The sequence below is a fragment of the Talpa occidentalis genome, unplaced genomic scaffold (assembly GCF_014898055.3).
Source record: "Talpa occidentalis isolate TD23 unplaced genomic scaffold, MPIMG_talOcc4v2.1 talOcc4.17, whole genome shotgun sequence".
In the NCBI taxonomy this organism is placed as follows: Eukaryota; Metazoa; Chordata; class Mammalia; order Eulipotyphla; family Talpidae; genus Talpa; species Talpa occidentalis.
In genome coordinates, this window is record NW_023601754.1 from 6,418,128 (window position 1) to 6,445,796 (window position 27,669).

The 27,669-nt window shown below is 54.5% G+C and overlaps 3 protein-coding genes across 15 annotated transcripts in view; 2 read left to right on the forward strand and 1 right to left on the reverse strand.

Annotated features, from left to right (window-relative positions):
• The window catches only part of SLC9A5 (solute carrier family 9 member A5), a 20,528-nt gene extending 18,972 nt beyond the window's left edge, over positions 1–1,556 (forward strand). For 5 of the 6 annotated variants that reach the window (XM_037515879.2, XM_037515877.2, XM_054696899.1 and 2 more), the window contains one exon: positions 105–1,556. In XM_037515879.2, the coding sequence (XP_037371776.1) occupies positions 105–577 (473 nt within the window). In that variant the 3' untranslated portion in view covers positions 578–1,556. The remainder of the gene's footprint in view (positions 1–104) is intronic. The other variant, XM_037515882.2, reaches the window with a different exon arrangement.
• Positions 617–26,552, forward strand: PLEKHG4 (pleckstrin homology and RhoGEF domain containing G4). Of its 4 annotated transcripts, XM_037515865.2 has the most exons (24): positions 617–1,458; positions 5,212–5,254; positions 6,409–7,114; positions 7,259–7,372; positions 7,448–7,571; positions 7,663–7,756; positions 7,857–7,931; positions 8,011–8,127; positions 8,294–8,392; positions 8,484–8,632; positions 8,793–8,931; positions 9,026–9,142; positions 9,818–10,000; positions 10,229–10,737; positions 10,812–11,058; positions 11,738–11,827; positions 11,909–12,130; positions 12,213–12,383; positions 12,468–12,645; positions 13,015–13,131; positions 13,271–13,507; positions 13,593–13,708; positions 19,983–20,150; positions 26,205–26,552. In XM_037515865.2, the coding sequence occupies exons 3-23, from the start codon at positions 6,604–6,606 to the stop codon at positions 20,121–20,123; spliced, it is 3,750 nt and encodes a 1,249-aa protein (XP_037371762.1). In that variant the 5' UTR covers positions 617–1,458; positions 5,212–5,254; positions 6,409–6,603; the 3' UTR covers positions 20,124–20,150; positions 26,205–26,552. The 4 variants fall into 4 exon arrangements, with proteins under 4 accessions (XP_037371762.1, XP_037371765.1, XP_037371764.1 ...); XM_037515868.2 differs by lacking the exon at positions 19,983–20,150 and having other exon boundaries at positions 618–1,458; positions 26,205–26,551; XM_037515867.2 differs by lacking the exons at positions 19,983–20,150; positions 26,205–26,552 and adding an exon at positions 13,905–14,560 and having other exon boundaries at positions 618–1,458.
• KCTD19 (potassium channel tetramerization domain containing 19) overlaps positions 14,470–27,669 on the reverse strand; it is a 23,321-nt gene continuing 10,121 nt past the window's right edge. For 3 of the 5 annotated variants that reach the window (XM_037515870.2, XM_037515874.1, XM_037515871.1), the window contains exons 3-16: positions 26,677–26,827; positions 25,857–26,048; positions 24,512–24,643; positions 22,546–22,756; positions 21,183–21,343; positions 20,285–20,388; positions 19,702–19,844; positions 19,435–19,518; positions 19,086–19,200; positions 18,077–18,698; positions 16,362–16,553; positions 16,035–16,189; positions 15,602–15,703; positions 14,470–14,732 (exon numbers count right to left, since the gene is read on the reverse strand). In XM_037515870.2, the coding sequence (XP_037371767.1) occupies positions 14,619–14,732; positions 15,602–15,703; positions 16,035–16,189; positions 16,362–16,553; positions 18,077–18,698; positions 19,086–19,200; positions 19,435–19,518; positions 19,702–19,844; positions 20,285–20,388; positions 21,183–21,343; positions 22,546–22,756; positions 24,512–24,643; positions 25,857–26,048; positions 26,677–26,827 (2,478 nt within the window). In that variant the 3' untranslated portion in view covers positions 14,470–14,618. Of the gene's footprint in view, positions 14,733–15,501; positions 15,575–15,601; positions 15,704–16,034; positions 16,190–16,361; positions 16,554–18,076; positions 18,699–19,085; positions 19,201–19,434; positions 19,519–19,701; positions 19,845–20,284; positions 20,389–21,182; positions 21,344–22,545; positions 22,757–24,511; positions 24,644–25,856; positions 26,049–26,676; positions 26,828–27,669 lie in introns of all 5 variants that reach the window. The other 2 variants (XM_037515873.2, XM_037515872.2) reach the window with 2 other exon arrangements.

Genomic DNA, 27,669 nt, shown 5'->3' on the forward strand with positions numbered 1-27,669 from the left:
TGTTATATAGCAACTGGGGGATGAATTAATTCATGAAAATGTGCTTATACTTGGAAGGGCTCTGCTGTGTCAGTAACGAGCTCCTGTGTACTCTCTGTCCCCAGGGAGCCTCGAGGTGTGCCCGAGCCCACGCATCATCCCCCCGTCCCCGACCTGTGCAGAGAAGGAGCTACCCTGGAAGAGTGGGCAGGGGGAGCTGGCGGTCTACGTGTCCTCAGAAACCACAAAGATTGTGCCCGTGGACATGCAGACAGGCTGGAACCAGAGCATCTCGTCCCTGGAGAGCCTGGCATCCCCGCCCTGTACCCAGGCCCCGACTCTGAGCCGCCTGCCTCCCCGCCCACTGGCCGCCGAAGAGTCCCAGGCCCCTCTCGACATGCCTTCTGATCCCCGCTCTAGCTTCGCCTTTCCACCGAGCCTGGCCAAGGCGGGCCGCTCTCGCAGTGAGAGCAGCGCTGACATCCCCCGGCAGCAGGAACTGCAACCCCTCATGGGACAAGAGGACCACACCCATCTCAGCCCAGGCACCGCCAACTCCCACTGGTGCATCCAGTTCAACAGAAGTGGCCGGCTGTAGCCCAGGGAGCTGGGGAGGAGCGGGAGGCGGGAGCTGCGGGGGGAGTGTTCCCTGGGCAAGGCGCTGTGGAGCCCACCCAGCCTGACGTGGGGCCAGAGGGACCTGGACTGAAGTAGCAACAACTGGGCCTCCCTGGGTGGGTCAGAAGGATGTCCTGGGCTGCTCTTCACAGGGACCCTTTTCACCACCCTGCCTGCTCCTAACCCTGCCACCTTCCCTTTTAGTATAGGCCCTGACACTGCTCAAGACCTGGTGCAGAGCTTCTAGGGGCTGGGCCGAGACTTGAAGAGCTGATAACCTTCCCCAGCGGGTCCTCATGGAGTCACCCTAGGCAGCTGTCCTGCCCCCAAAGCAAGGGCATCATTCCTCAGCTGACGCTGGTCTTTCTTGCCCTCCATCCCCTGTCCAGCACCAGGTCAAGGACAGTGCCCTGGCAACAAGGTTTGGTGAGGGGCTGGTCCTCAAAGGCATGGGGGTGGGTGGTGGAGTAGGCCTCAATCTTGACCTTCGTTGCCCTGTTGGGTCAGCTCCCCATAACTGGTTTAGTTTTAGTTTTTTTTTGGGCAGTGGGAATCTGTCTCCACTTTATCTCCTTCCCTCTGCTGCCAGTTATTGGGGTGATAGTTTTCTTTTTCCAGGACCAAGGCCACAGGGCTGGGCCAGGCTCCAAGCCAGGGCTGCTTCTAAGCCAGGGTCACTCTGGGGATCTGCTGCTCTGCATTCACGTCTGGACCTTTCTGGGTCTAGGTTTTCTGAGGCACGGGAGACGGTGGCCTCTGAGGTCTCAATTACCACCTTCACATTCCCCAAACAGGAAAGGAACCAGGTGCCCCAGGGCCCCTGCCCCACTGCTCCGAGGGCTGGGCTGGCTGGCCGCAGAGGTAAGGAGGCTGACTGCTGGCAGGTGCTGGCAGAGGTTAGCACCTGCCCTGCGTTTTGTACCTTGAACCTGAGATACATTAAACATCTCTCAGATGGATGGGTGATCTGTGTCCGTGTGTCTAGGGGTTCTAGGCTCAGGGAGGAGGGTGTTCTAGGGGCCCAGAGGGGTACAGGGGTATCTACTGGAGGAAGTGGAAACTTCCAGAGGCTGACTCCGGGCTTCTAGAATAGAGAGTGGAGGGGGTCTTGGGGAGAACAGTTAAGCTCTCTGGCTCTCCCTCCCCCTCCCCCACCCCTTCTCAATACTGTCCCCTGAGCTGAGCACCCAGGTGGCAGTCCAGGGAGGTTGTCACTGTATGGGCTTGGGGTCACAGAACTGGAAGGCTACAGAATGGGAATGGTCAGGAAGGAAAGAGACCCTAGCGGTCAAGCGCCAAGGTGGCCAAAGATGTGGCCCCCACACACCGGGACGACATTAGTGGTCTGGAAAACCCGGGACAGGCACAGAACTGATCTGCATGGTGGGTGCGAGGCAATCTCAGGGTGCTGGGTACCCTGAGTGATTACCAAATTGGGCAGTGTGGGGGCCACAAACATGGCTCGAAATCCCTGAGTAACAGCAGTCTCAGATTCAATCCCCACTGTGTCTGGAGGGCTTTTAAAAGAACACATTTATCGAGATATAATGCACATACCATAAAACTCACCTGTTTCTAATGCACAGCTCAGTGGTTTTAATATATTCAGAACTGTGCAACTCTCATCACACTCTAAGTTTAGAACATTTTCACTGTCCCCAAAAGACACCCCGTCCCCATTAGCTCTCCTCGCCCCCTGCCCTGCCCAGCCCTAGGTTTTCACTAACCTACTTTCTGTCTCTGTAGATCTGAATGACTCTTGACCTGCTGTGAAAGCTACATATTTGGTCAACAGACATTCCTTGCTTTTCACCAGGGGTATTACACGTGAGGAAGAGGGAGAATGGCTTAGGCGTTGCCCTCAGGCCTTCAGCAGTGATTGGGCCTAGGAATTCACAGCCCCCACTGTCACTCCCTAGCTATGTCATTGTAGGCATGTCACCTCCTCTCTCTGAGCCTCACTGTCCTCATCTCTAGTGTCCTGTCAGAAGAATCTAGTACCGAGTCTGGCCTGTGGTAAGGCATCGTAACTCTTTCTCTTTATTGGTCTTACCCAGCATGACAATGATCAGGGAGAAGGGGTCCTTGAGGAGATCTGAGAAGGTCCTGGGAGGAATTGTGCCTGCATGGAGGGGTACAGACAGCACGGGCAGAGTTGGGAGGGTGCATTCCAGGCAGAAAGGAGTACAGGAAGAAAGGATGCCGGGAGCACATATGGTGGAAAGCAGGGAGCAGAGGGGTTTGGGGTTGGAAGACACCAGCCAGGGACTGGTGGGGAGACCCTGCTGAGTATTGGGGGTGGTAGAGAGCTGGGAGAGTTGTGAGGTGGGCAGTGGTGTAGGCTGTGATGTGCTTTGGGGGGCTCAGATGTAGCCGCTCTCAGGCGGAAGACGTGAAACCCCAGCCGGGAGATGGATTGGTAGACAAACATCTAGAGGTGAAAGTCCTGTTGCTCGAGCAGCCCAGGGCTGGTGCTGGAGAGAGCAGGCGGTCATTTCCAGACTTAACGTCAGAATCACTGGGGAGCATGTCAAACGTGCAGATTCCTGAGCCTACCCTAAAGGTTCTGACTCAGCAGGCCTGTGGGGGCCCAGAAGTCAGTAACCTTAACCAGCATCCTGGAGGGAGGTGGGCCACAGACCACATCCTTCCAGAATTATTGGATTAGTAAGGCTGTAGAAACCAAATCAAAAAACAACTCCCTGGGGCTGGGAGTGGTGTAGGGGAGGGGCAGCAGAGGGTCTCCTGGAGCTGGGTAACCAGGAGCTGCAGCACTCCAGCAGAGAGTTGGTCAGAGATGAACAGACAGGTCTAGACAAACAGGTATCTGGGATACAGGAGAGCAAGTGAGTCAAGGGTGGTTTGCCTGACTGGGCAGGATGGCAGAAATGGCTTCTGTGCCACATGAGATGCACCCAGGTCTTGAAGGAGAAAGGATTTTGACTGGGGGAGATGGGTGTGGGCATTTCTGGTAGAGGAGACAGTTGGAGACAAGCCCCACAATGAGATGAATTTTCCAGAGCCAGGAGCTGGACAGAAAGCTGTGGGTGTGCTCAGATGACCTTGAATGTCACACTAACGAGTCTGGAGTTTACGTAGGCCAAAGGCGAAAGGGGTTTGGAAGGTCTGGGGTGCATATCACCTTCCCTGTCTGAAGCTGTACGGAAGAAAGGTTTGCAAGGTGTGGAGAGGCTGTGGGTCTCTGGTCACTAGGTCCACGAGGCACAGAACTCCCATTTAATTTCTGATGGATCTGTGTTGGCAAGGAATGGGAGGCTGAGGGAGGGTTGAGGGGCAGGGGAGGGAGGTCCAGCCCCATTCTATGATCTCAGTGGAAAAGGCTGCTGTGGAGTAGATTCTACTGCCAGGGGAGCCACAGAGATGAGCCCCATGAGTCACAGCTGAGTCCTGCAAGCTCAGCCCACAGAGCCTGCTGAGGTCAGGCATCCAGGCTGGCTCTAGGCCCCAGTGCTCCCCACTGGGCCTCAGTCTGCCCCCATTTCTCTCTGGATCTTTGCCATCTTAGGTCATTCATCCTGCCTCTTCTGTGTGCCTTTTGGACTGAGCTTCTCCACTTGTGACCTGGCTCATGTGGGGGGCCTTGGGAGGGCAGGGTGGGGTGGCCAGTCTCAGTTTGGTCAGAATAAGCACTTATCCTGTGCTAGGTCCTGTGCTGGGTTCTGGAAGCATAGGCGTGGACAAGACAGAGTCTCTGTTTTCATGAGCTTACAATGCACATTCTACATGGAGTGAATGAACCAGGGCCTGGGCCTGGCCCTGACTGTCTGCCTGTTCCCAGGGGTGCTGAGGTCAGCTCTAGCCTGTGGCTTGCAGCTTCTTATTTGCCCCTGGCATTGGAGGGGTATGTGCGCCTGCCCCTGCCCCCACCCTCCAGCTCTTTGGGCTCCTGGGAAACCTGACTGGTGGGGAGGGAGGGCACACAGTGGGCAGCAGAAAGGGAGGGAGGGAGCAGGCAGCAGTGACTCAGTGGGGTGGCCCTGGGACAGCTGGGGAGGGAGCCAAGGTTGGGCCCGATGCTCATTGAAGCTAGGGGAAGGTGGCAATGGAGCCAGACAACTCCCAGCTGAACAGCCCATGAAGGCTCCTGGGTAGCTGGCCTGGGAGTCTGGAGTCTGGGGGCTGATGTGGTAGCTGGAATGGGGCAGGGAGGGGAGGAGACTGCTGTTCCTACCGCACCTCCTCCTGATGCCCAGGTTGCCTCATAAAGGGGGCTCTTTCCTTAGAGCCAGAGAAGCCAGGACGCCCATTCCCCACTCCCCCACATCTCGCCTCCTGCCCTAGGAGCCGGGCATGCTGTGGGCACAGTACCTTCTGCCACAGGAGACTTCCCACAAACTGGGTAGTGTGACCAGACCCACATGCCCCAAAAGGGCCTCACACCTCAGATTTGGGAGGGATCTCACAGGTGAATAACCCAAATGACTTTCACCAGGATCCCCTGACTGGGGGCAAAGAGAAAGGCAGGGCACCAACACAGACGGAACAGAGCCAGAGAGCTGGCAGCGAGCCGAGGTTTGACACAGGATCTCCCCCAGCCCTCCTGTCAATCCCAGGAGAAAGGAATGACTTCTCTTCCCCCTTTTTTCCTCATAGGTGAGGCTCAAAGAGAACAGGGTTGCTGGAGCTCACCCAGCAGGTAAGTGGAGGCCTGGGTTAGTGTCTCTTTGGTTTCAGGACCAGAACCCAGCCTCCTTGGGTGGACCTAGTGTGTCCTTTGTGGGGTGGGCTGGGGTGGGAATTGGGATATGTACGTGTCAGAAGTAATCCTGGTGGACTGGTGGACCTGGCAGGCCTCCCAGCCTAGAAGCCTCATTGTCCCCTCTTCGTCCAGGCCAGACAGCACCCCCATCCCTCCAGGGATCACACAAGTTGTATCCTGGTGTTTGGGCTTGGGGTCTGCAAGGAAAGTGGCGGCTGCAATGAGGCCCCTCTGTGAATACAAGCCCACGGGCTCCCAGCACCCCAAGCATCTGGCCTGAGCTCAGGCAGTTGCTCTTTCTAGGGAGCCTTTGTGACTAAGGGCTCAGGCTTTTCTTTCTTCTTTGACCATGAGGAATGAGTGCGTCTGGTGGGGCAGAGGCAGCCGGTCAGGCTGCGCACCCCAGGCTTGCACAGAGCAGAAGCGCCCGCAAGGCCCTTCCCCGCCCCAGGCGGCCCCAGGCGCTCACTCACCCTGTCGCTCGCCCCTTCCCCAGCCTCCCAGGGGTGAGCTTCCAGCGCCCTTGTCCAGGCTCGGCAGCGGGCACGGCCGGTGCGGTCTTGGGTCGCTGCCCCTGCGGCTGAGGCGAGGCCGACGGGTGGGCGCGTGCCCCGCGGGACCCCGGGGCTGGGAGCTGGGGTGCAGCCCAGCCTTTTGCTGCCGTCGGGCGAGGCGCGGAAGCTGCGGCTGCGTCCTCCCGCCGCCAGGGGGCGCTGCGGCGCCGCGGGCCCGGCGCCCGCGTTTCCTCCCCCGCGGCCGGGAGGCGGCGCCCGAGCACGCCGGCCGCGCGCTGTCCCCGCCGTCGAGGCGGCGCGTCGGAGGGCGGCTGCGCGGCGTCCCGGGGCGTCGCGGTTCCCCACGGCGGGCCCGGGGCGGGGTGCGCGTGTGGCGCGCTCGAGGGGTCGGGTCGGGGAGGCGAGGCCCGGGCCGGGCGGGGTCGCCGCCTGATTGAGGCCCGCAGAGACTGGCGTTGGGGCGCGGAAGGTGGGGGCCCACGTGAGCGGAAGGTGGGGGCCCACGTGAGCGCCCATAGGGGATGGCGGGTGTGGGCAGAAGGAAGACCCAGCCGTTCTCTCCTCTCTTCTCTTCAGGCCTGAGCTGCTGGCGCGTCTGTGCCCCCCGTACCCCGGCACCGAGACTGGCATGTCTCACGGGCTGGTGCTTCCTCCTGCATCGCCCACCGACCCCTGCCCGTCGTCTTCACCCCGGCTCCTGGATGAGTGGGGGCTCAGTTCATAGTCAGACTCCCACGTGCGCTGAGCAGACCTGCTCTTAAAGAGGGGGTGATGGAAGGGCCCTTGAAGGGTGGGGATGAGTCCCCAGACTCCCAAGGCCACGCCGCCGACTGGAGGTTTGCTGTATGCACTTTTAGGGATGCCTTGGACGAGGAGGAACTTGCTCCCCAGGGACAGGTCAAGGGCCCTGGGCCTCCAAGACCACCAGCAGGGGCAGCTCAGGGTGAAGGGCTACATGGCAGCTGCCTGCCTGGGGACCTGCAGTCACCCCCAGGGCAGATGGCTGCAGATGGGTCAGGGGATGGCCAGAGGGGCATATTAGGAGGTTCTTCAGTCCAGTCAGAAGAACCAGCCACTTCTGATGTGGAGAGCCTCCTGTGCCCAATGTCCGTGCACCTTAGCCTGGCACAGGGAGAGAGGGACAGCCCTGGGGGAGGCTTGGCAGGGGACCCAGTTCCAGGCAGGCCAGTGCCGGTCAGCTTGGGCGGTGGGGAGTTGGATAACAACTCTGTGAATCTTGGAGACTCCTTATCTGAGACCTCGTCAGAGCTGCTGGAGGCAGGTAAGGGAGGCAGGGCCAGGGAAGTCTTGGGAGTGGGGTTGCCTGGAGGGAAGTGCTAAGACTTGGTGAGGCTGAAGCCCAGGTCCAAGGCGGGGTCTGAGGGTAGGTGGCCCAATGCAGACCCCAGCCATTTCCCTTCCCAAGACCCCAGCAAATCCCAGGACTGCAGTAAATCCAAATTTCCTAAGCCGGCTGACTACCTCCTGGCCCAAGACCTCACCTGGGAGCTGCTGTCCAGTGGCATGGCTGCCTTGCCAGGTAGCCAGGAGGCACCAGAGGTGGTAGAGGTGGGGTGACTCGATTGGTCAGGTGTTCACTGACTTCTCTCCATAGGAACTCGGGATGTAAACGGCCGGGCAGTACTGCTTCTGTGTGCCCACAGCCCAGCCTGGCTTCACCCCAAGTGCAGCAGCCATGAAGTCATCCGCCTTTTGCTGTACCTGAGAAGCATCCCCAGGTTGAGGGGGGAGGAGGTTGGGGGACAGAGCCTGAGACAGGAGGTGGCCGGCTCTGGCAGTAAGGTACTGAACCAAAGCTTGCCCCTTTAGGCCCAAAGTGCAAGCCTTGGGACTGACGGTGCTAGTGGATGCCCAAATTTGTTCCCCGAGTTCTTCCCTCTTCTGGGGGCTTAGCCAGCTGCAAGTGAGTACGGTATTATAACCCCTTCTCATGCCTCCTCATATTCACACACCCCATTCCTTTTGTGTAGGGTTAGGGTGGGCTGAGCTCAGATTCCTTGCAGGAAGCAGCCCCAGGGTCAGTGCACCAGGTACTGCTTTTGGGAAAAATGCCAGAGGAGATACCTTCAGCACTGCAGGTACTGAGCCATATTCACCAGGGATGAAAGTAGGGTGTTCCCCATTAGGCCTGGATCACTGCACCTTCTTTCCTTGCAGCTAGAGCAGCTGCCCTCGTCTGAGAGCTTGCTGACACACATCTCTGCTTTGGGGTTGCCTGCTTCACTGGGAGGAGGCTTACCTTACTGCCACCAAGCCTGGCTGGACTTCCGGATGGTCAGTGTGGGGTGGGGCACAGGGTGGGTACATAGGCAACTCGGCCTGCAGAGCAGCTTCTTCTGGGGTGATGTGAGCAGTGCAGAGATGTTCGTGGAGGCTTGAAATCCAGGATGGCTGGATGAGCACCATGCATTGCTCAGGTCAAACCTGCCCTTTCTCACAGCGTCTGGAAGCCCTGTTGCAGAGCTGCCAGGTGGTTTGTGCCCTGCTTCAGGGGGCCATCGAGAGCATGAAAGCTGTGCCCCAGCCTGTGGAGTCTGGGGTAAGTATCCCCCCCAAGGCCTGTCCAAATACTCCGTCTCCTTTTCATCCATGTCACCTCCACCTCCACTACCTGTTGCTGTTAATCACAGGAAGTCAGTCAGCTGCTACGGCAGGCACAGGTCCTGATGCAACACGTGTTAGATTCGCCACGGCTGGCATGGCTGCAATGCCAGGGGGGTTTGGAGCTGTCATTGCTGAAGCAGGAGGTCCCAGAGGTGACCCTAAGCCCAGACTACAAGTAGGTGTCAGCCCATCTCCCTGATGTTGCCCCAACCTAACATATCCCATATCAATGATTCAGTTGACTGCTCAGAACCAGCCAGGATTGTGGTCCCAGGATAGGGTGTAGTGGAGCAAGGCAGCTGGCAGAAACCTTAAGACCTGGTACCCTGTACTAGGCCGGCGGTGGATGAGGTGGACAAGCTGTATGGCCATGTGGATGGACTGCTGCACCAGCTGACCCTGCAGAGTAACCAGCGCATACAGGCACTCGAGTTGATCCAGACACTGGAGGCCCAGGAGAGCGGGCTGCGCCAGGTGGGAACTGTGCACCTCGGTGGGCCTTGTTCCCCACCTCAGACGTCATGCCTACCACACAGCAGCTCTTCGTTCCCTGTTTGTGTCCCTCCAGATTGAGATGTGGCTGCAGCAGGTGGGCTGGCCTGCACTGGAGGAGCCAAGGGAGCCCTCACTAGACATGCTGCTCCAGGCCCAAGGCTCATTTCAGGAGCTGGACCAGGTAGCCCAGGTGAGTGTGGGCACTTACACCTTCTGTAAGTGCCAGGATCCCTTGCCACGCACTGTGAATGTGGATAAAAGCAAACCTATTCTTTGCTCTCAGAATCTGTAGTCCATCAAAGGTTGAAGTCATGTGTGTGTGTTTGCAAACTGAGGTAGGAGCTGTGGAGAGAAGCAATGCAGGTGATTCTACCTTAATGTGAAAGACATGATAGAAAGGGTGTTGGACAAGTTTTCTTTTAAAAAAAAAAAAAGATTTATTTATACATACCAGAATGGAGGTAAAGGCCAGAGGTGTGGGGGTGAGCGGATTCACCAGAGACAGAGTAGGGAGCAGAATAGGCAGATTGAATGAAATACACTGCTGAGGGGAGCAGCAGGCGAGGCAGGAGAGGTCTGCTGTGCTATGTGGGTTGCTTCCTGGCCGGGAATTGAACTCGTGCTGCAGTGGCTGTGGTTAGATTCATAGTTTGCATCTTAACCTCTTATGCCACCAGGGAGGCCCCAAATTTTCTTGATAGTGACTTGAACTGAGCTGAGAATTGGTCTGGGGGAGTGGGCGGTGTAAAGAATGGGGCGTGAAGGGAAGGTTTCCTATCACAGCGTGTAGATGTCAATGGAAAAGACCTGGGCTCTGAGCTTAGAACAGCAGACCTGGCCAGTTGAGTGCAGTCTCTGTCTCCAGGAACAGGTCAGGCGAGGAGAGAAGTTTCTACAGCCACTGACTGGCTGGGAGGCAGCTGAACTGGGCCCCAGGGGTGCCCACTTTCTGGCTCTGAAAGCCCAACTGACTGAATTCTCTAGGGCTGTGGCCCAGCGGCGGCAGCGACTGACAGATGCTGAAAGGCTGTCACGTTTCTTCAAGCAGGTGGGTGAGGGGTCCTGTCCTTGAATCCAGGTGGTCAGTGGAGTGAGGGGAGTGACTGTCCAGCTCTACCAGAGACTGCAATTTTTCATAATCCTGCTTGTGCTTGTTTTCAGTCTAACCCCAAAATTCAACCATTGGAGCCAGCCAACATGCTGCAGGGTTGGGGAGGGTCGCAGAGAAGGCACTGTGGTCTCAGTGGAACCCTCCTTCACTGCCTTTGTGTTGCAGGCTTCCACATGGGCTGAGGAGGGGCAGCGGGTATTGGCAGAGCTGGCACAGGAGTGCCCTGAGGTCGTGCTCCAACAGCTGCAGCTGCACTGGACCAAGCACCCTGACTTGCCTCCTGCCCATTTCCGAAAGATGTGGGCTCTGGCCACGGGGCTGGGTTCTGAGGGTATCCGCCAAGAGTGCCGCTGGGCCTGGGCACGATGCCAGGACACCTGGCTGGCCCTGGACCAGAAGCTAGAAGCTGCGCTAAAGCCACAACCATCAGCAGGCAGCACAGCCAGCCTAGGTGTCAGCCAGGTCCCAGGTGCGCCTGCCACCCCTCCTCCGAGGAAGGCTTATAGCCTTGATCGAAACCTGCGGTGGAGTCTCAGCAAGTCTGCCCGCTCCTGCCATCATGCGGCAGCCACTGTGACTGCTGGCCATGGACCAGAGCCTGGAGGCGGTGCCCAGCCAGGGTCATATTGCACCATGCAGCCACCAGGCAGCCCTGACCCTAGGAGCTCAAGCAGGTGCAGACAGTGGGCAGGGCAGGGAGGGCAGTGGCAGGGCAGATGTTTGGGTCTTGATTCCACCTGCCTTGTAGGCTCCAGCTGGTGCTGGCAGAGATGGTGGCTACAGAGCGGGAGTACGTCCGTGCCCTGGATTACACCATGGAGAACTACTTCCCTGAGCTGGATCGCCCTGATGTGCCCCAGGGCCTCCGTGGTCAGCGCACCCACCTCTTCGGCAACCTGGAGAAGCTGCGGGACTTCCACCGCCATTTCTTCCTGCGTGAGCTGGAGGCTTGCACCCGGCACCCGCCCCGTGTGGCCTATGCCTTCCTGAGACATGTAAGCGCCATGGGCCACAGGCCTCCAAGTGATTGTGCCACATTCCACAGAGAGCCATTGAGCACATGCTTGGTGACAGGTGTACAGGTGTACAGCTTTCAGTGAGACCAGCAAGGCCCCCACCCCTCAGGGATCTCATAGTTTAGTGGAAGAGACATAAAAGTGAAAAAGGTTATTCCATATTATAGCTGCAGCTGGGAGAGGGAAAAAGCAGACTAGACAGGTGCTTGTGAGTTAACTAAGGGGGATACCCCCTTCAGACAGAGTAGTTAGACTCTTGAGGCGCTACCTTTGAGCAGAGGCCAGGTGGAGGGGCTGGAGTCAGAGCGCGGCATCCAAGGGGAAGGTTAAGTACAAAGCCATGGGCAGGAAGGAGAGGCCCAGTGCTCAAGGGGCTGGGCTTGGTAAGGAAAGGAGGGTTGAGGTGAGGTGAGGCTCAAGCAATATTCTCAGAGCGACAGAAAGAGCAGAGCTGGACACAGGCCCCATTCCTCAGAGGGCCTGTGGGCAGGTCCCCCCTCTGCACATACCTTGTCTTGTCAGATCGCCCCTCATGTAGTGCAGGGCAGATAGAATCTGCAGGGGAAGGTGTCCCTGGGAGCCATCTTTTGGCATAGTCCTCTCAAGCTGAGGGTGATGTGGCCTCATTGCCCCCCGCCTGAGCTCTGTGTCCTCACAGAGGGTGCAGTTTGGGATGTACGCACTCTACAGCAAGAATAAACCTCACTCTGATGCCCTGATGACCAGCTATGGGCACAGCTTCTTCAAGGTAAGTGAGCCTGAGACCAGGGGGAGGGAGGCAGGAGGGAGTACCCTGAAGCTGCCTGATGGTCTCCTGGCCACCTGGCAGGACAAGCAGCAAGCGCTGGGGGACCGCCTGGACTTGGCCTCCTACCTGCTGAAGCCCATCCAGCGCATGAGCAAGTATGCCCTGCTGCTGCAGGAGCTGGCACGGGCCTGTGGTGGGCCCGTGCAGGAGCTCAGTGCCCTGCAGGCTGCCCAGAGCCTCGTGCACTTCCAGCTGCGCCACGGCAATGACCTCCTGGCCATGGATGCCATCCAGGGCTGCGATGTGAGTCTTCAGCCTGTGGTGGGAGAGAAATGAAGGGAAGGGGTGGAAGAGACTGGGTACCCACTGGGCCCCAACTTGACAGGTTAACCTCAAGGAACAGGGGCAGCTGGTACGGCAGGATGAATTCATGGTGCGCTGTGGGCGCCACAAGTCCCTACGCCGCATTTTCCTCTTTGAGGATCTGTTGCTCTTCAGCAAGCCTCGTCGAGGACCCACAGGCGTTGACACATTTGCATACAAGCGCTCTTTCAAGGTAGGCCTGCCTGGCTCCACCCTCTGCCCTCTGCTGTCCCAGACCCACACTCCGCCTCACGTAGCATCTCTCCGGGCCACACAGATGGCAGACCTTGGCCTCACTGAGTGCTGTGGGGATAACAACCTGCGTTTCGAGATCTGGTTCCGTCGTCGCAAGGCCAAGGACACCTTTGTGCTGCAGGCCACCAGCTTGGCCACCAAGCAGGCTTGGACAGCTGACATCTCCCGCCTGCTCTGGAGGCAGGCTGTCCACAACAAGGGTAGGTTCCTATCCCTTTATTCATCCCATGCTCCGTTCTCCCCGGAGAGTTTGCAGGAGACCTTGGGAGGAGGTCCAGCAGCAGTGGCCAATATGGAGGAAAGAATTTCAAAATCAGGCAGTCCCGGCTGCTGTCAGTGACTGCGGACCCAGCAGAGGCCTTGTCTTGTCTTTGAAAACGAATTGTGACACCTGCCCATGGGGTTGTTGGGAGGAGGGAGCCTGGCAACAGAAAGGCTCAGTTCACAGGAGGCGATTCTGTCGGGTATGGGTGTACAGGAGAGACTTATTTAAGGGGAAGGGGTGGTTAGAAGCCCACAGGCAAGGCTGATATCCAGAGAGGTCCTAGCTATGCTTATTCTCCACCCAGAGTTGCGCATGGCTGAGCTGGTGTCCATGGGTGTGGGGCGCAAGGCTTTCTGGGACATCGCCCCCAGCGAGGAAGCTATCAATGACCGCACCGTCAACTACGTCCTAAAGTGCCAAGGTAGCAGGGAGGCTGCAGGGCCAGGGTGAGGAAAGCTGTGTGGGAGGCAAGGAGACCTGTCAGCCCTGGTTGTGCGCCTCTTGGACTTTGGCCCAGATGTGCTTGGGCCTGTCCCAACCTGACCCTCTCTCTTACGCAGAAGTTCGCTCTCGGGCCTCCATTGCTGTGGCTCCGTTAGACTATGACAGTCCCTACCTGGGGGCCTCGAGCTCGCTTCCTGGAGACCCTGCTTCTTGCTCTGTACTGGGCTCCCTCAACCTGCACCTGTACAGGGACCCTGCTCTTCTTGGCCTCCGCTGGCCCCTGTATTCCACCAGCTTCTCCGAGGACTCAGCACTGGAGGCAGAAGCAGAGCTGGGTAGCCAGCAGTCTTTGAGTAGGTCTGGGCTTATCCAGAGGCAGGAGGGCTCGGCTTACAGTCTCGCCACCCTGCTGACAGCTCACCCAGTCTTCCTCCCTAGCTCCTGAGGATTCAGAGGTCTCCTCCCAGTGTCCGTCCGCCAGTGGCTCCAGTGGCTCTGACAGCAGCTGTATGTCAGGGCAGGCCCTGGCCAGAGGCCTGGAGGACTTATCCTATGTGAGTACCGTTTGTCCTCTCTGTACCAGTCCTCTCCCCAGTCCAGCCCAGGGCCTATGGCTGCCTTTTCTGAGGTGAAAAGTATGTGTGTATGAGAAAGAGAGAGAGAGAGAGAGAGAGATTGTTTTTGCTTCCCGGAGACCCTGCCTGACTCCTGAGCTGGGAATTAGGGATTCATGCTAACTTGGTACCACAGGTCTGAGCCTGGGCTCGAAGGCAGGGGGTGGATCCAGCAGCCTCTAACTTCAGGGAACACCACCTCTCTCTGGATCTGCGGTGACCAGGGCATGACTGGCACCTGAGACACCTCCAGCCCACACCCTTTTTGATGTCTGTGCTCACTGGACACACTGGTGGGGGCCTCTCCAGAGGAGTCTGGCAGCAGAGCCTGAATGAACACCCTGGCCCATGTGCCCTTCTTTCAGCTCCTCCTCTGCTAGGGGTTAGGATTAGGCTAGAGCAGAAGATAGGTGTTTCCATGCTATAGGCTGGAGGGGACACCAAGTGGCTCTGGCAGGGACTGGGCTGCCCCACCCCTCAGGAGGAACATAGTTGTGTTTCCAGCAGCTGCTTCTCAGGCCCCGGTCTCAGCCAAGTTCCCCAAATTTAGGAGTAAGCCCAGTTCTACGTAACCTTACTCTCACCTACCCTGGCTCCCCCAACACAGCCCCTTTTTTCATGGGTCGGTTGGCTTTATTGACTCAGCTTTCAGTTAGAGTTGTCTAAGATTATTTCACTGTTGTGTCTTTAGCATCCCAGAGAAGTAGTCCAGGCCCTTGACTTGTGATTTACTCTTTATTGTTCATAATAAAAATAGACTGCTACACACCCTTGCATGGGCACTTGCATTCTGGGGACATCCTCGGTTAAAATGAGCCTTGGCAGGTGGGCACAGCGTTCTCGGGGCACTCTAGCCCTCTTGTAAGTACTTGCCCAGGATCGAGTAAGAGACAGACCTAGAGAGGCCCCTCTGGATGAGCAGGTCCACGCAGCGGCCATATTTCCTGGCGAAAGGCAGTGTGAGCTAGAAGGAAAGGCTGGTCTTATCCCTCATTTCTTGGCCAGTTTCCTACTCTAGTTGTGGGATGGGGGTGGCTGGGGGCGGGGAGGGGGGTCCTCCCATCTAGGCAGGGTGGGACCAAGGCTAGATGGTGACTTCTGATGCTTTTGGGCTAAGTTCTGCCCAAAGGCATCTTATGGGATTGTGGATCCCAGTGCACTGAGCAGAATGTCCAAAGAGTCAAAATGCACATTTCCTGCCACTGGTTTTCTACTTTATAGGCATGACTGCATCTTTCCAAGTCTTGATGGTAATTTGCTACTAGGGTGTTCATGGTGAAATGTCCAAGTACACTTGATTACAAAAATACCACATTAATAATCAGCTAATTTTTTTTCACCTGTAGCATTAAAATAACATGAACCCTGTAATTATTTTAAGGAGTCAAAAAAAGCAAAACAAAATATCTGGGTCATTTATTTGCCCTTAATAAGAACTGCTTTAAAGCCTCTTAAATATAAAAGAAAATCATGGCTAAATAGGTGACAGAGTTGGTACCATGTGTTGAAAGTCTGACCTCCAGTTGTTTCTCTGATTTCAACACCCCTCATGCTCAGGTTCACATGCTAGGCTTTCTGGGAAGTTTGTTAGTGATGAAAGCAAAACTGGCATCATTGGAACCCTAAGAAAACCAGTGGCCCAAATACTGCTTTTTGACCACTCTGGACTGGTTCTGTCAGCCATTGTTCTCATCCCCTGGGGCCGGGGACAGAGGTCTGGCTGCCTGGCTTGCCTTCTGGACAGTGCGGCTCCGGCACTTGTGCACCAGATACAGTGTCCATGTGAGGTATCCACAGGGACTCCACCTGCCAAGGGATGCAGTTAGATCTCACCTCCACCCAGCTGTACAGGCGTTCCTGGGTGTGCCGATCATCCTTGAAGCCAGTTATGGCCAGCAAATCCACCACAAACTGCTTGGGGCTGATGTGCAGGGTCTGCCATGAGAGCCTATGGTCAAGAGGGGCTGGGGGCAGCTACCTGACACATTTGCTCAGACCTGCAGAGCAGGATGTAGAACAGGGTCTGTCCTGGGCCACAGAGGTCAGGGGACACTTATCACTCCAAACTGTCTCTTGGCCAAAGCTTGGTCCAGATGTTGCTGCCCTGTCTTCCTGTCCCTGTGCTTGTTGCCATCCTTCTGCCCCGGACCTGTTTCTGTTACCCTCCTACCCCAAATGTGGCTTACTTCCTCTTGCCTTGCAACACTTACTATTGGTGCAAGGGGACAGGCAGAGAAGGACTAAGGCCTGAAGCTATCACACCTACCCACAGCCGGTTGGCCAAGGAAACCACCTTGGCTGTGATGACTTTGGGGTCCTTTTGCCTGATGGAGTCCAGGATGATGTCGGTCAGGAAGCGGTGACATTTCTGTGCGTAAAACATCTCTTCCCAGGACAGAGAGAAACTAAGGAAAGTCACCTCTGTGGAGGAGAAAGAGTAGATGTGCTGCAGCTGGCTGAAGCCAGAGCCTTAGAGCCAGCCTGAGTTAGGGGAGAGGCCTGAGAGAGACTTATCTTCCCCAAAGGACCCTGGGTAGGGGTTCAGGCATCTCTATAAGGAAGTGCAGGGCTGGACATGGTGCCAGAGCTTCACCTTGGGGCTGGGGGCTGGCTGTGGGCGATGTGTGCCTGAGGTTGTCCATCTGTGTAGTGTAGATGATGCTGTCTTCAAAGAACATGCAGGAGCCATCACTTCCCACTACAGGGGGATGGGTCACCTTTAGGATGACCCCTGCATTGTCCACTTCGCTGGCCTCAGGCAGAGGCTGCTCAGGGCTGGGGCTTTCTGTGAAAAAAGTAAACACAGGGAGTGACACTAACTTCACTACCTCAGAACCCAAGTAAGGAAAGGGACCTTTGTTAACAGACCAGTATAGTGACCACCCACCCTCCAGCAGCTGCTACCTCCAGTTTCTTGGAAGTAGTACCCTGGACCTGCCCTGGCTCTCTTGTGTTCACTGTTCTGGAATCCTTGAAAGACAAATCCTAAATTTCAGAACTCCAGGGAACTCTCTTAATTCCTCTGTTGAACTAAGAGCGGTATCAAACAGGGCCAGTAATCCTGCTGAGGACTGGAAATCTTTGCAAAACTGTAAAATGAGAGGGCCTTTTTGGGCAAGCCTTTTATGCATGTCCACTCTGAAAGGTACTCTTCACAGACCATTTTACAGACCATCAGGGCCCCTCCAAGCAGGGTGTGAGCCACTTTAACAGAAGGTGACAATGCTATAGGAAGGACTTCGAGGGAGCAGAGGAAAAAGCCCATTGTGGCAGTTATTACATCCCCCGGGACTGTCTCCACACCCCTCTCAGCCCCCTCCTCTCAGGCCCTATCTCCCGGTCACCTCCCTCTGGCTGTTCCTCAGCAACCTCAATGCAATGTGTCCTCTCTAAGACCTCCTCGTATTCATCCCAGTCATCGCCCAGCCCCCTTGCAGTCACCCAAGATGGACATTTGGTTCCTCCTTGACTCAGTCCTTGCCTGCTTCCTCCCTCAACTGCCTACCCCATTTTATCTAGAATGATGTTGGGGTTTCTAACACTCCCCCTCCTGCTGCATTTCCTCTGTTCCCGAAGCAAGCTTTCTGAGTGCACACCTGATTGCTTGTTCCCTTGTTTCAAATGCTTCAGTGTGGGCCCCCCTGTGGCACAAGGGGTTAAGTACAGCACTGGGAACTGTCTGCAGCCTCTGCAGCACGAGTTCGATCCCTGGCCAGGGAGTTACCCACATGGCGCAGCAGACCTCTCCTGTCTCCCTGCTGCTCCCCTCAGCAGTGTATTTCTGTCAGTCTGCCTGTTCTGCTCCCCACTCTGTCTCTGGTGAATCCTCTCACCCCCCACACCTCTGGCCTATACCCCAGTTTTTGTATGCATCAATAAATAAATCTTTAAAAAAAAAAATGCTTCAGTGGCTGTCCATTTCCCTTAGGATCAGTACAAAGTGCTAGGCCCTGAAGTTGGTACACAAGACCTGTCCTGCTTATGTATGTCTTCAGCCTTATCTCCCACCACTTCCATGTGAAGTCTGGTCTCCAGCTAGGCCACAGCTTGCTTCTCCTTCCTCCCCTTGTTGAGTCCCCAGTCTCGTGCTCCTACTACTTCACAGACACCCTCTTCCAATATGCTTTATGTGGTCTCGTGGCCTCGCCAGTCATACCAGTGTGCTGGTCATTTCTGTGTCTGTTGCCTGGTAGAGCTGGCACCAATGAGTCGAGGGTTCTAGTTTTAATTTGTCACTAACTCTGTGACAAATTGGTCAAATTGCCTTGTGATAAATGAAACTTCGGTCAAGGATGGCACAGGACTCACCTCTCTCCTTTGGTCTCTGTTTGCCCCAGTCCTTCAGCGTGACAGCTCTTTTTGTGGGAAAATATGGCTTAAAGGTTGGCTCTGGTCCCTTCTCTTTGGCTCCAGTTCCTGTCTGCAGACCTGAGTCCTTTTCTGAGACTGTGGAATGGCCTTTCCAGGAAGCTGAGGTGCTGGGCTGGGAAGCAGCCTCATTTCCCGAGGGGAGCTGCGGGGCACCCTCCTCTAAGTTACTGCTCCGGGGCACTGACAGTGGCTGGAATTCCCACTGTTTGCAATTGACCATGTCCCATTCCCTCACCAGGGAGATGAGTTTTTGCATGGGGGTGACAGGAGGGTCTTTGATTTCAGATTTCTGTGTGAGGTTGACTGCGGTGCACTTCTTTTTAGGGGGACTCTCTGGGTGGGCCCCCCAGTGTCTGGGGTTGGCACAGAGGCCAGGACAGTGGGAGTATGTGCTTGGATTGCCCACCCTCTTGGCACCTCGGCACAGGGACACCTGGAAGGTCTGGGAGTACTGCTCGGCCTCCTCCACCTGGCCAGACCCGGCCAGAGTCCCCTGGGCCTTATTCCATGGAGTCCTGTCGTTGCAGTCTGGGAAGTCCATAGGCACACAGGCTGTGGCCTAGGGAAGAAGCACACAGCAGCTCTGGGCATGTTGTGCTTCCACGTAGAAGTCTCCCCAAGATCTAATAAGCTGGGCTTCCAAGACTTCATTTGTTCATCCACAACAATCCCATCTCCCACGTGGCTCAACCATTTGAGCTTTGCTCAGTCTGAGTGGGGCTGGTGTCAGTCCAGGGGCCTCTTATATGCTAAAGGGACATATTAGCAGCATCCCTGGCACAAATGGCCAACCTTTCCTTGTCTCCTTCAAGGTTCAGAAACTAGTTGCTGTGCTAGGAACCCATGGAGGCCCATTTTGTCACGCCCCTGAGGAGGGAGGCCTGCCCTCTGAACCCTGTGGTGATGTCCCGAGGACACTACCAAACCAAAGAAGGCTGCTGCTTACTTCTTTAGCATGTCTAGTGAACTCCACTAGCGACCCTGGCCCTTCTGTCACCACGTGTAGCCTCCTGATGGGAAAAGCTTCTTCATTTTCAGATTCTTTCTCCTGGGTCCATGACCTGCAGACTCCAAGAGGGGTTGGTGGGTGAGCAGAAGCTTCCACTAGCTCACCAACCAGTTGGTCAGGTCTGCTCTTTGGTAGTGGGGTTCTTAACTGGTTTTGCTTAGGTCAAATCCAATCCTGGGCCTGCTCCACCCTCTTAACCCCAAGGAGGTGGGACTTAGGAGAGGATTCCCAAGAGGAATGTTTAAGCCCAAACTCTAAAACATGGTGTCTAGAACCGTTTCCTTACTTGTATGCCTCACATTGGGTCAGGGCTTCTGAGAGGGATGGGATGTGGTATTCTTCTACCTCCTGGCAGAAGAGGGGCCATTCCCTGCAAATGACAAAGACATCTGGGACTGGGCACCCGGGAAGCATAAGCCTCCAAAGTGGCTGCCTGGGATGGCCATTCACATGTTGGAAATAATACAACCTCGTCCCTGAGGCTGCAAACTCAAGCTTCCTTTGTTGCAGAGGCATGATGGGTACCGTCATTCGATTTCCTTTCATCACTTACTTAAATTCAGATGGCAAAAACAGTTTCCCAAGTCTCAGGAAATTGAGGATGTGTCGGAACATCTGGCCATCACCATGGATCAGCAGGGTCTGTCCATATGTGATCCAGTATACTCTCTGCGGGTTGGACAACAGTTCCGGATACTGCAAGGGGATGGACACTATCAGTGTGTTAGTTAAAGGAGTAGGTCACTAGTAAAAGGCAGGTCAGTCTTCTCTCACTTTATTTTCCTGACCATTGCAGAACAGAGGTTTGGGGGTTCTTACCTCGCTGTCTGTCAGTCACAGGCAGCCAGAGTGGGGAACGGAGCATGCAGAGAGAAATGCCTTCATCTCCACAAGTCTTGCCCGCTCTTAGACCACCCTCGTGAGACACCTGACTGCCTGTTTGATCCAGGCTCCTCAGATCATCCAAACACCTAAGGACCTTCCCGGGAAACTGTTTACGTGGTAAGAGCAATTTGGTCCAAGGATAAAGGAGAAAGTCCTTGATTGAAGCAGGTGCTGGAGGCTGTGTGAGTGTGAGGTGACAGGTTTCAAAGCAGCAGCCAGGGGGTGAGGAGGGCAGCTAGGGGCAGCAATACCTTCAGCAGGGTCTGCAGCGTGGTTGCGTACCAGTGGCTCCCAACATAAACTTTGATGATCTGTTGAGGGGAATAGACGGTGATCTCTGCAGTCCACTCCTCATCTAAGGAAACCAATGAGAGGGAACATATCACATGGCCAGAAAGCAAGTAAGATAAGAGCATTTGGGTGAATAAAGTACTGCGTGTTAAGACTAGCTTCACCGTCTTTCTGTGTCACCTACTGTGAGCAGAAATCCCTGACGCTAACCTTTCTGCCACTTGGGCCTTTCCTGTGGCTCACTTTATGGTTTCCTCCGTGGTAAGGTAGGCCTGGAATGGCAGCTTTGAGGGTTAGCTGGTGACTCTGGGGTGGGGTGGGGTGGAGTAGGGGTAAGTGCGCTGGAATCTCAACCCCAACGACATTGCTTCTCTTCCCCTTACCCACCTCAAGGAAGCTGGGCTGATGTTCTAGCTACCTATATGGCCAGCTGCCTCTGGTTTCTGGTTGGGAATGTCCTGAGGGTGTAACTTTTCACAGAGCCACTCAGTCTGGAGCTGTGAGTCCTTCCGTGTGTCAGTGCTTGTGATCTAGCAAATGCCACATGAGCAGGACCAAATGAGCAGTGTCAGCTTGCAGGGTCGGAACAGGCATGGCCTTGGGGGCCTGTGCACCCACACTGGGCCAGTCTGTACTACTCAGTCTATAGAGTAGGTTATACCCAAGGCTACCATGGGTTTGGGGTGAGGAGGGGTCACTTAATGTGAAAATTTCCTTTTAGGCAAGCCCCACAAACGTTGGGCTCATTTTCCTTTCTTCCATCTATGGTACCTGGCCCTGGTGAGGCTCATCTTTCCTCTCCAAATCCCCAGACCCTCCCTTAAGTCTGAATTCAAACCAAGACGCTTCCTCACTTACTAAGCACATCCATGGGTGCCAGTGTCCTTGGCTCCAGATGAGTCTTTAGCGCCACTTTCATTGGCTCATAGGTGATGTCCCTCTTGTCCAAGAAGGCACAGAGCTCGTACACCTCAGAAATGGTCTCAGTCAGGGGCAGCCGGCAAGTCCCGAGCCAGTTCCTGACCAGGGGAGAGATCTGTCAGTGAAAACCTCAGCACTCCACTCCACAGCTAATCTGCTGGTCAGTTGGATTTGCCCCAAGGATACTACTGCCCCCTTGTCCCAACACCTGCTCAAACTCATGGTCACTAACACCATCTCCTAACCAGACATCCGGTGCTATCTGGCAGGATAGGATTGAACACAAAGGCTCACTCTTTTGGAGCTGAGCTTCACCTACTTCAGCAAAGTCCTCTAAGTCAACTAACTGCAAGCCTCTAGGCCATGTGTCAGCTTTCAGAAGCCAAGCCAGGAGCCAGCCATTTCCATCTTGGCGCCATAGGTATTTGCCCAAGACTTGGCAGTCACTCTGTGGCAGCCAGCCATGGTCTCGAAAGATTATTAGTACCTTGGTGCCCAGGAGAAAGGCTGGGGATCTGAGCATCAAGCCCCCAACTTTAGAGGTACTTTGCCCTCTGTGACATCAGGAGCGGGATGTCTTTGGGGCACATGGATTATGGTGTGGCCCAAAAAAGACCCGGAGTGACAGTATTGGAGTAAGTGCATTTGGGGTTGGTTGACCCTCATGCCAGGGGCTCAGGAAAACCCACTCTACCTTTAGTTTTGGTACCAATGTATTTTGTGACCCTCACAGAGTAGCTCCACTCTGACCTCAATCTACTCTTCTATAAAACAGAATTGGAACCCCCACCCTGCACTAATGGGAACATTCTGAGCTTGTCCTGCAAGACAGGAGGCCTGGTATCACCTCCTCTGGGAACGCTGCTTGGCTTGCTTCTGCGGGGCTTAGCCCTACCTCCGGCCTTTCTGTACATCAGTGGGCATTCCAAGGATAGGGGGTGAACCCTTGTAGGAGGATCCGTCTGGCTGGGGTAGGGGAATACCCAGCTCTTTGGGGTTGTGACTGTTGCCTGGTTACCCTGAACCCCAACATAGGGCTAGAATTGGAGCAACAGCTCACTGAGCACAAAAATATAAAGCAGTCAGAAGACTTTGAACCTTGGTAACCCTTACTTCTTGGCACCAGCTTTCTCTGAGGCCCTAGCCCAGTTAGACTGTGGTGCTGGGAGTGGCTACAATGATGGATTTGCCCCCGGGAGACTACTTCCCCCTGGCTCCTGGGCAAGTCTCCAGACTGGTCCTTAGGGAACGGGAAAGCCCAGCCTGCATGGGGCTAAGCCGTTCTCTATGAGGGCCTCACTTGACATGCTGGAAGAGAACTCCATTCCCGGTGATGTACAGTCTGCTTCCGTCCAGCGTGCTCTCGATGCGGAGCTGCCCCAGCGCGGAGTCTGGGTACTTGACGAGCAGACCCAGGGCCATCATGTACAGCGGCTTCGCGGCCTCCGGGCCTGCGGGGCGGCCTCCCTTCCCAGGACTCGGGGGAGGACAAGAGGTCCGGGAACAGCCACCTGTGTCAGAGAGAAAGGGGTGACTCGTGGTCATAAGTATCAAAAGTTTTTGGACTCACTCCTACTGCTGCCTTGAGTTAGTATGAAAGAGACTTAGAAGGAGGTTATTTCTTTGTTCAACCCAAATCAGGATCATCTCAAAATGAGTGTAGTTATTTTTTTGCATATTCAGGTTTAGAAGTCAAAACTAAACTTGCTGGGAGGTGGGGCAGGTAACTTGCTGCATCACTGACATTTGAATCTCAGTGTAGTTGTCATCTCCCGGCCTCTGCAGGGATCTCCCCTAGTTGCAAGCTCTGTTCTATTTGAGGACTAACCAAGCACAGAACCAGAGCTACAGGCTTCTGGGATTGACAGCCCCTGTTGTACCTAGGCATAGTTTTCCTAGAGACACACAGTGGGGTTACTCTCAGATTGGGCGTTTGAGTGGCTGGGCCATGGGTGGAATCTGGTTCTCTTGCCGTGGGCACAGTGCCTAGTATACAGGACCCGTCCCAGCAGCAACGGTGGGCTGGTGGGCAAGCTGCTGGGCAATTGTCATGGGTCATTTCTCATCCTCAGAGCAGCAGAGGGGTAGAGCTATTCTGGAATCACAGATGAGGAAGCTGTCCTGAGTGGGCAGTTAAGTACCTTGACCCAAATTACAAAACGAGGCAAGGACAGAGCTATGATAGCAGAGCAGTCTGTCCACTTCCAAGGCTACTGGAGCTGCTTCCCTTAGTTATGGTCTTTATAAAAGGCAAACCATGCTTCACATCTAGGGGCTGCTATCTGGCTCACAGAGCCTGTCTGTAACACACTCCCTTCCATCTTCACCCAGCTCGTGTGAAGCTGGCACCCCTCTGCCTCTCCATCACCCAAGATCTCGGAGGAACAGAAATTCCTGCGGACAGTTTAACTCAAACCCACTTAACTGGATTGTGAGGCCCCGGGAGAGGCTCCTGCGACCTACTGCAGGCCTCAGGTTGCAATGCTCAAAGAAGGTGGGAGAGGAGGTCGGGAGAGCTGGCCCTGGAGACGGGGAAAGGTCTTTCCCTATGGGATACATGTCTGACGTGCAAACTTCACGTGTGAGAGAGTTTCGGGCATTTTCAGAGTGCCAGCGGAGCCCACGCCCAGGCAGCCAGCTCCCTTCACTGAGCATAGCAGCTGCCACAGAGGTGCAGGACTTGGTGGGTGGGGAGACAGGCAAACAATGTGGAATGAGGTAGGGCCAAGACCATGGAGGCCTGGCCTGAACCAGGGCCAGGAAGTCCCATGAACAGGCAAAGCAGCCAGGGGTTTCCAGTAGGTGCAAGGGGAGCTGGGAGTGGGTGGGATGACTGAAGCACTAGTGGGGATTTTGCCCGAGCATTTTCCACGCCTTCCAGCTGTGCCTCGAAGAGGAAGGATGTTGTGGTGGGAGAGTGCTGCGTTGTTCCCCGCTGGCCACTTCCACAAGAGGGCAGACCGGCCCCTGCCTGAAAAATCCGCACTTGGGCCCAACCTCCCTCCCCAGGACATTCCGGGCTGGGTGCCCACACAGGCTGCTGAGCCTCCCAGCTCAGTGGGGAGGCTGGGCAGACAGAGGGCACAGGGTTTCAGGCTGAAATTCCTCTTCTCAGATTGTAAGTCTGCCCAAACACCCACTTCTCCCACCACTTCCCAAAGCCCAGAGTGACTGTGGGAAGGGAGATGTTTGTTATTGACTTTTTACTCTCAAGTCCCCCTGCCCCAGAATGTCAAGGGAAGGGTATGGTCCCCATGGCAACACACCCATGTTCATCCGATACAATCGTACAGCTTCTGTGAGCTCAGGGATTTCCAGAATTTCAACTTCTGCTTCTAACACGTCGATGTTGGAGAAGTTCTCTGGTAGTAAAATCTTCTGTGAGCGGAGAAAATTCACTTGAAAAACAAAAGGAAATAAAATGAGTTGACAGGTATATCTGACTTAACTGTAGATCCAGGTTTTGACAGGTCTTTGGTGCTGCAACTTATCCTAGGCTCTCTGTGTTCTGAAATAATTTCTAAACATACCTGGTTAGATTAACCTTGAGCCTCTGGTTTTCAAGGTGAAAGATCCCACATCACTTTTTTCCTGAGTCCAGGGGTGTGGCCTCCCGTGGCCTGGCTTGGGGCTCTCAAGTGAGCACACTAGCCCTGAGACTTACCTGAGTCTTGACCCAAGAGCAGGTCATTCCAAAAGAGGGAGTTGTCTGGCCGCTTAGAGAGGAAGGGCCTGGCCGAGCCTGGGCTGGCAGGTGGCACTTGTAGTTTTTCCCTGCCTGGATTGCAGTGGGAGGCAGAGATGGAGCCAACGCTAATGTCCTGTGTGAATTAACTTGGAGATTCAGAAGCATATCACAGACAACTTTCCAGATAACTATGCATATGAATGCTGGGGTTCCAGGCATTTGGACCCCTAGTGCAAACTGGGTGAATCCTGCCCCATCCTTTAGGCAGCAGCATCTTGGAATCAAAGAGGTCATTCAGTTCACATCCCCACCAGTTAGACCTGGGACAGTGATGGGAGAGGCTCTCCCGTCTAGTCTTGAAAATCTCATCCTCCTTAGGCCACTGGCTTAAATAGACAATTCCACAGTGATTTTAGGGAAACTTTCACTGTCCACCCGCCTTCCCTTTTATTATGAGCTAGTGGAAGTAAGAACAGGTAGGAACCATCCTTTGAAACAACCCTATTTCCTCATTTTATGGTGAGAAAGTAAGCCTGGGGCTCAGTTACATATGGGCAGAGCAAAAAAATTGATGCTGACTTTGGAGTTTGGTCAGGGCTTAGCCCTTCACACCAAAGCCTGTGGTCCTGACACCGCCAGGAAGCTTCCAGTGGCTCCTTCACACAACCAGGCCATCCCCAAATGAGCAGGGAATAAAATAGCCTGAGGCCAGTTGGGGTCTAATACTGGGAATCTAAGGCCCTTCTGGAAGGCTCTGTTATGCCTCTATCACTTCCCAGTCAAGCTCCTGAGGCCTAAGCAGCAAGCTAGACCTCCCCCCCATGGGATGTGGGGTGGAGAGGGACAGATGGACCCTCTTGCCCCCCTCCAATGGATTCCCCACACACTCTCTCCCCCATACCACCCCAGGACGGAGCAATCACCAATGAAGCGGAACTCGCTGCACTCGCACTCGACCAGGGCCACAGTCTCAGCCAGCCACAGCAGGTTGTCTTCTGTCACCAGGCTTGGGTACTTGGCCACTAGGTCTAGGGGCAGGAAACAGTAGTGCACTTCCTCTTCCGTATCTAACAAGGGCGTGTCCATGAGCCCCAAAGGTGCCTTATCATGTAGGCCTGGAAGACAACACGGAGAGGGTGTCACCAGCTCCCAGAGGCCAGGGCTCTCAGAGACCAGCGGGGCACTCACTAGCCCAGGGCCCCAGAGGAAGCTGGGGAGCTCACCCCAGAGGTGGCCCTTGCCATCTTTTTCTTTTCTCTCTCTCTTTTCAGATGTAACCCTATGGTTTGACAGGAATATGGAGAAACAGAACATGGAAATCTATTTCTTCTGCAGTGAAAGGCACTGAGACATGATGTCACACTTTCACTTAAACACCCGAAGTCATTAAATGCATATTGTTTACCGAATTGGCGCTTTCTAATGGATCAAACCAGCCACTGTGACCTATAGACAAAATAGATCATTTGACACTCTTGGAAGCTCACAACCCATCCATGATCAGGACTAGCTATTCTGGTGTCTCACATAGGTCAACCTTGCCACAAAGCAGAGAAATGAACACAGGGGAGGATGTTTCATTCTAGTGGGTAAGCGGCTGTGGGGAGGGCTGGAGATGACAGCAATAGAGAAAATATGTAAACTGTTTCAGAAGTCAGGATCCTCTCTGGATGGAAGTCACTTCTGTTAGGATGAGAGGGACCACTGGTATGGACTTCAGGAAGGGTCAGTCTGTGGCTATACCTGTGAAGGCTGGGCTTTTGATAGGAAATTCCGAGGGTTTACTGATACACTTCCATGTTCTCCAGTAATTCAAAGATGCTCTCTCCGCAACAGGTATGTCAGCAGGTCGCACACGTAGATGGTGTTTCCCTTCCTTCAGATTATCTAGAGTCTGTCAGATGGAGACGATTACTACCTTGAAAATTTTAAACCAAGTAATTATCTACCAATACTAGGGCACCATACCAGGACAAAATAATAATGTCAATTACTATGTTAAAGTGTTTTGAAATAAATTGAATCAATCACAGAAGAAAGTAAAAATTTAGGTCTAGAAGAAGAAATGCTGATATTCAAATCTTAATGATTATTTCTCTTCTGATTTTTAAAAAGATTTATTTATTTATACATACAAGAACTGGGGTACAGGCCAGAGTGTGGGGGTGAGAGGATTCGCCAGAGACAGAGTGGGGAACAGAACAGGTGGATCGGCCGAAGTACACTGCTGAGGGGAGCAGCAGGGGAGCCAGGAGACGTCTGCTGTGCCATGTGGGTGGCTCCCTGGCCAGGGATCAAACTCGTGCTGCAGTGGCTGCAGATAGCTTCATAGGTTACGTCCCAACCCCTAGTGCCACCAGAGAGGCTTCCTCTTATGATTTTTGAAGCCATTTTGGGGGGTTATAATTTTATGATGGTAATAGAAGTTTACCTTACATACATAAAGAGTAATTTATATTTAATCATTAAAAACTTGAGATGGTCTGCTACCATTTCTCTTCAATGTTGAAAAAACTTTTTGACCTGTTAAAATTGTTTTATGCTTATATTTTGTGTTTTTCCTAATCCTGGAAAACAGTGTAGGTAGGAAATGGTGGCAAAGGGTTCCACATTTTTCACAGTACTTTTACATACATTTGCTCATTTACCCTAACACAGGGCTCTGAGACAGATTTGTTTGCATTCTTTTTTTCTGATGAAGCAGATTTGTGACTTGCCCAAGTAACCTTCCAAGTC